General features: G+C 45.8%; 1 protein-coding gene across 3 annotated transcripts in view; it reads right to left on the bottom strand.

The window, feature by feature from the left end:
• Positions 1 to 13,263, bottom strand: part of ACAN (aggrecan) — a 55,684-nt gene that overhangs the window by 23,913 nt on the left and 18,508 nt on the right. For all 3 annotated transcript variants that reach the window (XM_064517232.1, XM_064517234.1, XM_064517233.1), the window contains 8 exons: positions 7,452 to 7,528; positions 6,539 to 6,910; positions 5,105 to 5,279; positions 4,373 to 4,500; positions 3,493 to 3,786; positions 1,304 to 1,819; positions 618 to 792; positions 53 to 180 (listed from right to left, as the gene is read on the bottom strand). In XM_064517232.1, the coding sequence (XP_064373302.1) occupies positions 53 to 180; positions 618 to 792; positions 1,304 to 1,819; positions 3,493 to 3,786; positions 4,373 to 4,500; positions 5,105 to 5,279; positions 6,539 to 6,910; positions 7,452 to 7,521 (1,858 nt within the window). In that variant the 5' untranslated portion in view covers positions 7,522 to 7,528. The remainder of the gene's footprint in view (positions 1 to 52; positions 181 to 617; positions 793 to 1,303; positions 1,820 to 3,492; positions 3,787 to 4,372; positions 4,501 to 5,104; positions 5,280 to 6,538; positions 6,911 to 7,451; positions 7,529 to 13,263) is intronic.

The raw sequence follows: 13,263 nt of genomic DNA, 5'->3' as shown, positions 1-13,263 counted from the left end.
ATGTGCAGTGTAAAGATCAGCAGCAAACCTCAGAAGAAGGGGAAGAACGTACCCTTTAGCCTGTCAATGTAACAGTATACATCATAGGTCTCTGAGGCTGGACGCATGCCGTATGACCGCACACCCGGAGACCTCTCTCTGTCTCCCACACAGTTACTTCGCGGATTCACAATGGGATACCTACCAAAAGAAGAGAGGAGGTTCAACCTGATGTACCCTGAACTGAAGAATCTCAGTGATGTACTTGGGAACAGGATGGAAACACTTGGCATTCTGAGGTGCTCAGAGCCCTTAGCATGACTTGGAAACAAGTTTAATCTGCACCTACAACCTGGGGCAATGAATACAGACTTTTCCCCATTTTTCCTACAACATGTAACTACACTGTGGAACTGACTGCTTCAGGATGTAAACATAGCTTAAGAAAGGGGTTAGACATGTGAATGAGAACAGTTCTATTGATCACTGTTAAATATGATGGTGTGTAGACAACCTCGGGTCAGGAAAGTCTTAGCTGCTGATGAACGGAACAGCAGGGTTTATCAGAGCAAAGCCTCAAGTTCATGACTGAATATTCATTTCAAAGGTGCATCTTCTCCAGTTCACTATAGTGTTACCTGACTGTCTGGTCCCGCAGCCAGCCAGCATCACAGTGATCAAAGCCAGCCTCGTAGGCAGCCTGGAGCTGTTCAGGAGTGGCAATAACAGCGTTGTTATCCAGGCAGGCCTGCTGGGCTTGGACGAAAGAGAGGGCGTATCTGCTGGTGGCAGCACGGTAGTGAAACACCACACCTGGGGGGAAGTGAAGCAACATTGAGACAGAGGATACATGAATCATCCCCCCCCCCCCCGAGACTGGCGACCAGAAAGGATCTTTCCCTGCAAGGACGAGAGTCTGTCAAACCCACTTTGACGGAGATCTGTCATTCACCAAGCTCTGTTCTCACCAAGGGCAAAGTTCTGGGCATCTCTTTAGCTCTTCTTTAGGATCTTACTCTCTTGACTTTCCCCTTTCCTATAGCAGGATGTACATGGGATTTCAGAGTGTGACTGCTGCAGCTCCAAGCATCAGCCAGCTGAACTCTTTCCAGCACACGACGAGGCAGCCCATAGCCTCCTCACTATTTCTGTCTCATTGCAGGAGGAGGCATTCAGCCTGTCCCTCAGAGCAACCTCCCAAACAGACCAAACAGCCAGAGAGCTTGATGCACTCTGAGATGAAGGAAGCTCAGACTGCTTTCAACTGAATGGCTGATCCTAGAAGAAACAGATCTTCAGGCCTCTTGGAGTCCTGGTGACTTACCTGTGGGAGAAATGGGCTGCCCAGGGAGGAAAGCGACATCAGGGGAAGCTGTCACTTGTACAATCTGAGCTTCCAGTGTGAACGCCGAGGCAGACTCTAATCCTGGTGTGGCAGTCACCCCCAAAGGCTCTTCCACTGAGCTCACTTCTGCTGTTCCGGTGGTGAAGGCAGTGCTTGAGACTGCGGTCGTGACAACTTCAGGCATAGCCCACACTTCTGTGACTTCTTCTCTGGTCACGTTCTCTTCTTCTTCAGGGAAAGCTGTCTCTACCGTGACACCGGGAGTGAAGAGATCTGGCACAACAGTGAAGCCTTCGTACAGCTCAGTGGCAGTGGGTGTGACCTCAATGGGCTCCAGGGTAGCGATGCTGCCACGAGCCTCCTCCTCTGTGACATTGTGTGGCAGAGGCAGCTCAACTTCAGTTTGGGTGACAGTCTGGACGGTGAATGCACTGCCCAGCTCGCTTCCTGTCTCATCAGTAAACTGCACTGGGACTAGAGATTCAAAGTCATCACCTAAATCAGGAGACAAAGAAATGATTACAGGGGACATGGTCAGGTCTAGATATACTGGACTGGTTGCTGCCTCAGAGAAGAAACTGGGGATTTGCTGGCTCTGTGGGAAGCAGGAAAATCATGATATTCTTGTAAAACAAATGTTCTTTCTTACTCCACTGTGGCTCTCTACAACACCTCAGTGTCAGGGCATGTTCGTAAGTTAGAGGCGATGAGTCACCACATACACAGCTGGTAAATGAGAGAGGAGGACTTTCCCTGTTCTCCTCCCAGCTCTCATTCCCAGGAATACCTTGCACAAATCCAAGTCTGCACTGACCTCTAGTGCCTGCTACAAGGAATTCAAGGTGGCCAGAGGAAGGTAGGCGTGCTTGGATAACCTCCACAGCAGGTCTGAGACGTTGAGTGAGGTACAGAAAGACAATTGGTCCTTCATAGTAAATGCATAAAGTTATACCAGGATCACTATCTCCTTCTGGTCTGCTGGAAGAATAGTCAGATGGCGAGGACTTAAGAACTGATCACGTATGAGCATGCTACCTCCATTACCAAGGTGGCTGAGGCCTCTTTCCATCATAAATAAATTCCAACAAGTGCATTACTCCTGCATTTCTCCTCCCAAATCACTTTCCTGCTCTAGTCTCATCCCTTGCAGCTAGGAGAACATGGGGCAGTCCTGCTTAATACCTTACTGAACAGATCATCCTACAGCAAGGAATGCAGTTTAAAGAGCAGCATAAAATGGAATTGAACAGATCAGGGAGGGAGGGAACCTCTTGGAAATGCTACAGAGCAGGTCTCAGCTGGGGAGAGAAGAGGTAGGGAGATAAAGCTAGGCCTTTCACCTAATACTGCTTTTCCCTCTCTATTTTTTTCCAACAACGTTTGCTTGCTAGTTCAACAGTACACACATCTTCAGGGTGGGATCTCTTCTCTTTTTCCTTCTCTTCCACCTCCACCATTCGAAGTCTTGCATATAAATCACCTGAGCTCTGCTCCTTGCTTTCTGGAGAGCTATCAAAGGTGGAAGGCGTGCGAGAACTGGAGAAAAGAGGGTGGTATTACACCTCCACCTCGTCAGAGCCCTCAGGTACAGGGCAAGCATTCACACACATTCTGGACTCTTTGCTTCCTACCTGAGCATGAATGTGGGGACTAAGTACAGGCACCTTTACCAGTCCTGCTTATTTCCCCTTTTTTAATAAAGGAGCAAGAAGATTCTCCAGGTTAGTTTGGAGTAGGGCTATCACACAGGTAAGTGTCACTGAGAGAGACAAGCAATGCAAGTGTTCAGAGGCACCAGCTGATGAAGGCGGCTGAAATAATGAGTTGCGGATCTGGCTTTTATACTGGAGTTTCTTTCCTCAAAGTGCCTGAGATGAAAAAATAACCAGAAGTGGAAAATTCTCTACTCCATGTGAATTATAATGAATTTAATTTATGCTCCTAGACTAGACTGGTAAACATCTTTGCAAGGGAAATTCAGGTAGTCCCATCTTCTCATCTCATCTTTTTAAATCAGAGTAAAGAAAATGCTAGTAAACACTGTGACAAAGCAGCATGCACTGGATAATAGGGGACACTTTTAGGATAAGCTATCTCTGGACAAGAAGTTCCTGCTTTTTTACATGTGTAGAGACCTGTTCCTAGTCCCATAACTGTAATACACTCACCACTATAGCAGATGGCATCGTAGCGAGAGTGGGGGTGAGGGTACCCCGTCTGGTTGACGTACAGGTACACTGTCCGCACGCCCACCAGGTTTCCTCCACAGTTGGGCCGTGCTTTCGAAATGGGGTACCGGACGCTGCGATCTGCCAGCCAGCCCGCACTGCACATGTCCATGCCATCCTTCCACGCCAAGTACAGCTCTCCTGTGGTGGCCAAACGCGCTCCCAAACTGCGGCATTTGTCGAAAGCTTCCTGGAAGGTGAACTTCTCCGGGGAGGTGGCGTAGAAGACTTTGCCTGTAATCACACAATCCATTAGTGCAGGCATTAGCTGTAGAGTTTAATCCCAATTCCCTTTCTGTCCTCTTCCCTTTCTCTTGAGAGCCTGACTAGGCTGAAAAATCCTGTGTATTACAAATGAACTTGAACGCTATGTTGGTGACAGTCTATAAAGACCAGAAGAAAGGGACTTTTACAGAGTGAATCAATTGGAGCAAAACACAAAACTAGCTGGAATCACAAGACAAAAGGAAGATAAAGAACAATTTCAGTTCTGATGTGCTGAACATATCAGTGGATCTCTGTTGTAAGCATGGGTGACAGACACCTCTGAATATCACATCCTCGAATGGATGATTAGCAACATACAGGGTGGCATGTCCTCTGGTGGAGGTTAGACTGACACCACCCTCTGTAGTGCATTAGTCATTTGACATGAAAATTGTCCACGGTCTAACAAAGAGACCATAGAGATTGCTTGGCCTTGCTGGGGCATGTGCTTTTCCATCTTTAACCTGTCTTCCTCTGTATTTGCTGTTGTCTAGTCTAGGCATGATCAGAGCTTTGTCCGCTTCTGTGTCTAGTAAGAAAAGCCCCAAATCACCTCGCATTTGCTCTGCGTAGCAGTAAACATCATAGGTTTCATCTGTCTCCCGGACACCATAGGTCCTCACTCCAGGAAATTCATCCTTGTCACCATAGCAACGCTCTCGGGGACGGTGGATGGGGTACCTGAGAGGGGGAGAAAGAGAGTGCGTAGGGAGTGTGGGGTGGGCAGGACTCTCACGTCCAGATCCAAAGCTTGGAGAGACCCACAGATCACAGTGCAGCTCTTGCAATGAGGAGAAAACAGGGCAATACTTTCTGTTTTTTCCTGGGTGACGGAGAAGGGGCAAGAAGATCTACTGTCCTGTCTTCCCTCTCATGGTCTTGAGCACAGTAGGTCCCTGAGAGCACCAGCCAAAGACATCAGGGCAAGGTGCTTCCCTAATGGGGGATGCACAGCACAGTATGGTTAAGCCACATTTTTGATCTTGGCATAGCATTCGTTTCATTCATGGAGGTTGAAAGATCAGCATTAAGCCACTGACCACTCAGCGATCACCACTAGGTAAGGAGGACAGTAGTCACAGTGTTTCCCTGCTATGCATTCCTCCCAGGCAGAAGATGGTTTGCACCCCACCAGCTCCCTTCACACACTAATAATTCCAGCAATTGTTATTAAGCAACTCTTTCTGAACCATCCTCATGCAGTGTCCTCGTTACAAAAGTCCTTATCTAACAATCTACTTCTTGCCCCTCCTGTGGTTTTCCTTTCCCTTCCACAGCTTATTACCTGACAGTCTGATCAGCCAGCCAGCCGGCATCACACTGCTCATACCCATCTTCATAGGCAGCTTGCAGCTGTTCGGGAGTAGCAATGACAGCACTGTTCTGGATGCAGGCCTGCTTTGCCTTCTCGAAGTTCAAGGTATACCTCGTGGAGATTGCTCTGTAGTGGAATACAACGCCTGAAAAACACAAAGGCCATCACACCTGCATGTCTGCCGGAGAGGAATAAGCCCCCTTCCTTCCAAAGAAGTTAGGGAATCAAAGAAAAGATACTGCATTTCAACTAGGAACAATGAGTTATTTACGGTGATTATCTTTATTTGAGCATCTCAAGCCAAGGGCAATTTGATGGGCTCCCTACACAGGACATTTGCCCTGTGGAACACACTGCTGGCTTAGAGCAGACACTGCTCTCCTGTGATGCTGGGACAAAATCAGGGTGCATTAATATTTACTAGTTATTAATATTAATATCTAGTATTTGAATACTAGATAGTGCAAACAGTGGGAGGAAACACATCAGCCAGAATACAGACCGTATCACTTTCAGAAGGATCCAGTACTTCCCTGATGTAACCCTGTGCAGAAACTGGCCAGTGGGCAGGGACCGTGCTGCTGTGCAGGTTTTAAAGCTGCAACCCTCCAAGGTCCTGCTCAGGACTGCAGTGTGTCAACCACCATACAAACACCCAGCAAACAATAATGACATTTTGTGCCAAGGCAAATCAAACCAAACAAAGAATGGCTATCTGTGCACTCAGGTCTGGCATGAGCAGACTTAAGTCAAGGCAAGAATTCAGCAGGAGGCAATGAAGGGGCTCACAGCCCTCCACTATGAGATATATCCTCTAGTGCATGTGACCTGCAAAAAACCTCCTGCTTAAAGGTCACAGTGAAAGCTGTCTCTCTGGCCTCTACTTCAACACCTGCACTGAAAGTAAAAACCTTGATAAAGATAAGGATTGTAGGAAACATAACTGTTGTTATTTTATCCACCTATTACTAGGGTTGGCCTTGCAAGACTATGGGAAAATTTTTTCCAGAACAGACCAATGCTCCAGCTGAGGGCATCACATCTCCTAAAATGCTTGAAGGAACAAAAAGGTCTTACAATAGCCCTGTGCATGCTTCACCCCCTTGAGCAATAAAGCAGCCTATCCTGTAGCACCTCCTGCCACAAGCGTGGCCTTGCAACCTCTGTAACTCAGCTTCTGCCCGAGTCATTTTATTGCTTTGTTTAGTGTGGTCCCAACCTGCTAAATTAAATGCCTCGCCCATGGCTTCTGCTCACCTGACTGTGGCCTTGTCTGTGACCTGACTGAAAGGATCTAGGCCTATGGAGAGAGCAGCACCTTTCCTGTCCCCATAGTTCCTTACTTCCTTCTGCCCAGTCCAGACAGTCTGATCCTAAGCGGAAACAGCAAAGGCAGGATCTCACCTTTCACTAGGACCTCTATTGTGTCTTGTCTGTCCTCAATCCCATACATCACTTCACAGCGATAAATCCCAGTGTGGTTGGACCTTAGTGCCTTGATTTCCAAGGTGGCATCGGTGGGGATGGCGGGGTAATTGGGCAAGGCGATCACCTCCCTGTACTCGGTGTTGAGTCGGATTTTCCCACCGGTAGCCACTAGCAAGACAACTTCTGTCCCATTTGAGAGTTTGCTCCATTTGATCCGTGGGGTCAGCAGAGCACTGGTGTCATCTTCCTCTGGGATGTTGAAGTAACAGGGGATGTTCAGGGAGCTTCCCAGGACAGCACGCAGGGGAGACTGCTCAGGTATCTTCACTTCCAGGCCATCACTGTTGTCTGCCAGTTCCCAAACAAAGCAATGGTTACATCAGTAATGCACTTCATCCAAAACCTCCAGTGCTTTCAATGCTCCAGTGCCTCTATCTGGTTTATAAACCTGCACCTGTATTCAGACATAGCCTTTTTTTTTTGTTTAGATAACTTGCAGAAATGGAAGCTGCAACAGTGACCCTTGTAACATGGTTGCCCTCTGAGGCTGGGAGCAGTTCTAGATACAGACATGAAGGGAGCGAAGGGCTCTCCTGCAGTGTAGCTATTACCCACGATATATCACACCTGAAAGGGTTTAAGGGAGAGGAATGCTTCAGCTCCCTTAGTTTCCCTATAGATATATCCCTGCCTGGGACTATCTCACTTGCTCCCCAAGCACAAGAGCAGTGACAGATTATGGTATAACAGCCATCCAAAGACAGGGTCCCTGTGTGCGTACAGAGCAAATCCTGGGTATGCTTATTTATGGCAGTCATTCACAGTCGGGGGTGGGACCAGAGTGCAGCACATTGCTCGGTTCCAGTGTCGTGCACCCACGAGCACGTACCTGAGAGCTCCACAGAGACGGCTGCAGTGATGACTCGCAAACACACAAACACTAATAGTAAAGTGGTCATAGTTTACCTGCAAGAAACAACACAAGGAGAAAGGTTTTATGACAGCTGTATGGTCACATGGAATGAGGTGCTGTGGATGCTGCTAAGCGAGCAGCTAGCACAGTTGCATAATGCTTTCAGTCACCCTTAAGATTCCTGTACGTGACTGGCAGTGAAATTTGGGCCTTCGGGAAGCACATGGCCCTGAAGTGCATCTTGCTCCAGGAAATCAGTCCTTCAGACAAATAAATACGATGTTCTGTTATTCATAACAGACTTGAGCATTATTATAGATGACTTACTACATTGCTCTCCCATTATCTCTCTTGTGATCCAATCTTCCCTGTGGAGGACAAAGACAATTTTGAAATAGGTCTTCACACTTGTTTTGTATTTACTCCAGATGGACCATCAGATCCAGCTAACCCTTCACCTCAGAACAGGAGCTTCCCATCAACAACATCCTCCATCCAAGCCAGCCCTGGCTCCTAGGACAGATGATTGGATGCATTTTTTACATGCTCTGTTACAATGCTCTGAAGGGAAATCTGCTCCCTTCATGCCAAAGGTTGTAATGCTTTCTACCATACTCTTGCACTGACAGCATATATAGCATACATAGCATACGTACTGCAAACGGATGCTGTATCTCTACAGGAAATCTGCAGGATACAATTCTGGGCATGACTCAACTCCATTCATTAAATATCCTGTTGGGATCCCTCAACTAGGCAGAGAAACCTGCTACTTGAGAAAGCTCTAGGAAAGAAAGCAGCATCCTCCTGACACTAAATGGCAGAAGCAATATAGGGAGGCCAAATAAATTAATCCTAACCGGATTATCATCCATAATCATTCTTCTACATACAGGATTTTAAATAGCCAGGAATGCTCAGGTCAGTTTTAATATTTCAAATAAAAAATGTGTCCTCCAGCAACACAGCATCTTTTGGCACCACATTTCAGCACTGATTCAGCATTGACTCATAAGGAAGGACCCCACCTACTGAATCACAAGTTTCCTTTGAGGTCACCTGTCCAAATACTGGCCGTTTGACTCCTATGATCTAGAAAGATCCCAGCTGGTTGCAACAGACAGAGAATATCCTGAGTACATGCCTATCGACCTAGCAGAAAAGTCCACTAAATATCTTCATTGGCACAGGCAAAGGCCAAAAATAAACCTCATTCTGTACAGCCCAGCATTAGCCTTTCAGTTATGAAAAAACTGACCTCTGAATGCCAGGAAACAGCACACACTCATTCATTTCAACCTAATACATTATCATATCTTGTCTTTGTGAAGTCTTTTGTTAAGAAAGACAACCATACTGGCGGCAAATAAGACAGAGGGGGACTGGAACGCATTGGCCGAGAAGGACGTAGGCTTGAGTTTGCAGCTTTAGGGCCGACTGAGACAAAAATGGACATGCTGCAATTTCTGCTGGGCCTGGGAATAAAATGTCAGGAAAGTGCCAGCCTCAGGGAGAAACTGTGCAGATGTGTGTGTGCTTAGGTGTCTCTCTGGCTAGGAATGACATCTGTATAAGCAGCATATTAGGAACAAAGAAATCCCAGACATGGTACTGGCCATAACGAGAGGAAAATCATCCATCAAGTTGCAACATTGCAGAAGAGCCCAAAGTGTTCAGCATTCAGTATCCAGAAAACGGCAGGGGAATGTGCCCGAAACATGGGCAGGGAGGAGCAATGAAGTACCTTCTGCTCATTAATAAGCAAGAAGAATTGGAAACACCATCTGCTACAGATAAACAGTCTGAAGTCAGCTTGGCCAAACAGCCATACCCGGGAGTCCTTAAAGAGTGGGCTGAGTAAATTGCTGGCCTGCTGATGTTCATTTATAATCTGTGTTGGAGCACTGGGGCATGTTCCAAATATGGAGGTACTGTGCCAATAATCCAAAAAAATATACAAAGATCAGCCTCATAAATACAGCTTGGTTTGCTTGACATCAATTCCAGGCAAAATAAAGGAAAATCTGACACATTTCAATTCATTAAGCACCAAAGAATAGGGATAATGTTATTCTTAGCTGAGGCACTAGTAGAGAAAACAGATGCTGCCAAAATTGATTTAATTTGTTTGTGTGATTACAGGTTTGTCTGATAAGGCTACCCGCATGGTTGTAAGATAGTGTAATTTGATTTTGATACAGTGTTTGACTTTCACAGGGTTCCAGACTACTAGTATGTGTAATGTCAGAAATACACTAAACAGCTTAGCAGAAGTTTAGGTAGCAGGTCTCTAAAGGGAGTCATCTGAGGGCACTGATTGTTGTCTTGAGGTGTCTGTAATGGACTTCTAGAGGGGTCAGCATTAGATCCAAAATGTTTCTAAACATACTGAATTTTAATAGAGTCAAATAAAAAATTTTACACTTAGGAACAAAGGGTGCAGAACATGCTCAGAAAATAGGATGTTGTATCCCAGAAAGCAGTGACTCAGGATGGTTAATGTCATCCTTTGACATCAAAACAAATAGGAATACCTCTTTGTGTGTCTGTGGTAAGTGATGAATATTATGCACACTTCTGGGGTGGCACAAGGACAGTGGAAAGGATGGTGCAGAATATTTCCACTAGCAAGGATTTGAGGGCTGGAGGAATGCCTTATGGGGGGAGACTAGGAAGTCTGAACCTAGTTATTGCAACAAAAACATGACAGAGAAGCAAGTTGACTACAGTACATAGATGTATTTTTAAGGAAGAACTGCTGCCATTAAAGGACTCTAACAAAAAGGCACAATGAGAACTAATACCTAGGAATCATACAACAAGCAAACTCAAATGGGAAGAAAGCTCACATTTTAAACAAGGGGTGATGGATCATTGGAGCAGTTATCAAGGGAGGCAATGAAGTTTCTGTCCCTTTGTATCTTCAAACCAAGACCAGAATGCTTCTTTAGAAGATATGGACAAGGCAAACATAAGTTACTGGATTCGATACAGAGGTAAATGGGTAAAATTTAAGGGCCCTGGACACACAGGTCCCTTCTGACATTAAAATCTATGAATATGAATGTGTCAATGTTTTGATCTCTGCTCCTATATTATTCATCTTGCCTGGCTCTAGGCAGCACAAAGAATCATGTTTATGAATAATTACCTCACATTTTTTTTTTTAACTGTCTTGTAGGATCACAGGCAAAAACACATCCTGTAAAATTAACACCCATCCCTGCTCAGCCTAAGCCAGCCACCCCTGAGGTCTGCATATGATAGGCAGCCTCTGGCATTGTGTCAGACAGTAAGAAGGAAATTCAGGAGTAACCTAAATAGCAGAGGACAGGGATAAGAGATTAATCTGTATCTTGGGGAACATCTCCAGGTTACACACCAATCACTGCTAATACATGAGGCACTGCAAAGCCCTTGAAGCAGATACAGCTTCTTCATTTTGGCACAGACTTTAAGCTCTGGGAGGAAACTCAAGTCAAATCTCTGAAGCATATTCTTATTTATAAGAATGCATTCTAGAAGGACACACAACTGTGGGACTGTACATCGAGAACCCTCCTCAAATAGGTGACTGCTTCCACTATGGACCAACCTGACTGTGACCAAGAACTGTCTCCCTGAAATGAGCTGAGGCTTTGGGGTAGGCTCAGATTACTTCTACCTGCATCATTCAAAATATGCCATGCCAGTGAATATCCTCCATTCTTATCTTCTGGATAAAAGGAGAAATGGGAGGGCAAAGGTAAAGCTAGTCCTCGAAGTTGGTTTCTCATGTCTTCCCCAGGCTGCTATGGGGTTGGTCCTCCAGGGCAGAAGGCACATTGGTGGGATCAGAGTAGAAGAAGTTCTCCTAGCAGTCATTATACCTATTCTAAAATTAAATAAAAGCTCTCACTTCTCCAGGCTCCCTAAATCAGGTACCCTTCAGCAGGCTCAGGATTTTGCCAGAATCAGTTTAAGCTGAACAGCCCCAAGCATGATGTGATAAACTCAGCCTTCAGTCAAGACTGCCTACCGAAGAACAGAAGTATCTTAGAGCCTGGAAAGAGGCTCTCGTTTAAATACAACAGCAGCTGGCTAGCTGAAAAGACTTCTAGGGTGCATGTCTACAACAAGCTAGCATTTTTCGGAGTCCCACACAGTTGTTACTTCCATTTCTGCATGCTTTGGCAAAGAGCAGGAGTAGAGCAGGATCATCTGTGCACCAGTTAGACACCACAGAGCAAAATGGACAAAATTCACTTTGTCCTAAAAGCTAAGACAAGTGCATGTACTCCTGGTCCTGTTTAAGCTTTGTGCTGATCTTCCACAAGGAAAAATATCCTCATATGACAACAGCTGGGACCAGCAGTATCTTCATAGTTTGGCTTAGATATAGGGATAAAAACCCTTCTCTTCTCCCACAGAAGCCAAGGGGCAGTGACTTTTCCTTGCTAACATTGGTTAAACAAATAAAAACAACATTTTGGGTGTATTCTGCCAAAGTCTTGACTCCCTGCCAGTAAGAAACCCAACCTACTCCTCAGGGTGCCATTTGCAATCCTGATCTCCATTTCTCACTCCCCTAAGTGCACCAAAGAGATCTAATTTCAAGTCTGCATGCAGCTCTGACTGCTATTCACTGTGCTGAGAACGTCTTTGACCAGTGTCCCACTGTTACTGCAATGATTCCATGCTGTAACACCTCACAGCTCTGTGTTGTCTCTAGTGGGATGTCTGAGTGCGCAACAATAAGCAAAGAGCTGCTTTAAGGAGCAGTTCTGGAAGAAAGTGAATAAAGACAGGGATCTGTCTAAGTAGATGCAGACATTGACAGCATGGATGATAGAGATCTATTCTGTCTAGTTGATGGAACAGGGGAAACATTTTCTCTCATTCTAAAGCAACATCTAAAATATACCGTGCAGGACATACCTTAAAACTGATGACCCAGCCCTCCACTCTCGGAGGACACTGACTAGCTTGAGCGTGAATGTTCACCCTACAGAGGTGAATGTCCTATGCACAAGGGGCTATGACTACACTATGCTCACTGCAGGGTCCGTGCTACAGAAACGGCTGCCAGTCCTGCAATGACTTTCTTACAAAACTTCATTTGCGCTTGTTGGGAGAACAACTGGAATGAGCAGCTTTCGTGGAGAGCAAAGAGGGGGAGGCAGAAGTTATACGAGGTCACGAGTATCCCTGTGTGTGTTGGAATAGCTGTCCTTGTGCACGGTACCAAACAGACTGGAAGAACAAGAATCTGACCAAACTGCCACAAAAATCCCAGCCATCCTACCTTCTCTAACCAGCTGCAGACAGGAACAAGGCCTTCTCCAATTCAGCTTGGGCCAGGAGGAATTCAGGAAAAGCTCTTACCCTTCCAAGAAAGGCAGCATCGGGGAACGCTGGTAGGCTTCGGAGCTTTCCACCCCAGACAACAACTGTCCCTTTCATTTAAACTTACTGCCACTATTTTATGCCTAAGGCCATACTTATGTATCAGGTTGTGTGCAGACCATCCTATATTGGCTGCATATAAATACATTTATTTGAGAATCTAAGTGTGCATGGAGGGAAGTGTGCATGGAGGGAAGTGTGCATACATGTGCAGACAGGTTTAATCCCTTGTTCTTCCAAATCTGCCCCCAGATTTTCAAAGGACTGAAGAATCTGAAGAGAGCAAGAAAAAAGAAGAGTCATGACAGTGAAAGTCCAACAAAGTGCCTACACAGTAAGACTGTACAGTGGAAAATAGCCAGATGGCCCATTTGCCACATATTCTAACTTGTTTGCTTGCTGG

Source organism: Dromaius novaehollandiae, chromosome 10 (genome assembly GCF_036370855.1).
Source record: "Dromaius novaehollandiae isolate bDroNov1 chromosome 10, bDroNov1.hap1, whole genome shotgun sequence".
Lineage (NCBI taxonomy): Eukaryota > Metazoa > Chordata > Aves > Casuariiformes > Dromaiidae > Dromaius > Dromaius novaehollandiae.
This window is presented reverse-complemented; position numbering and strand designations above follow the sequence as displayed.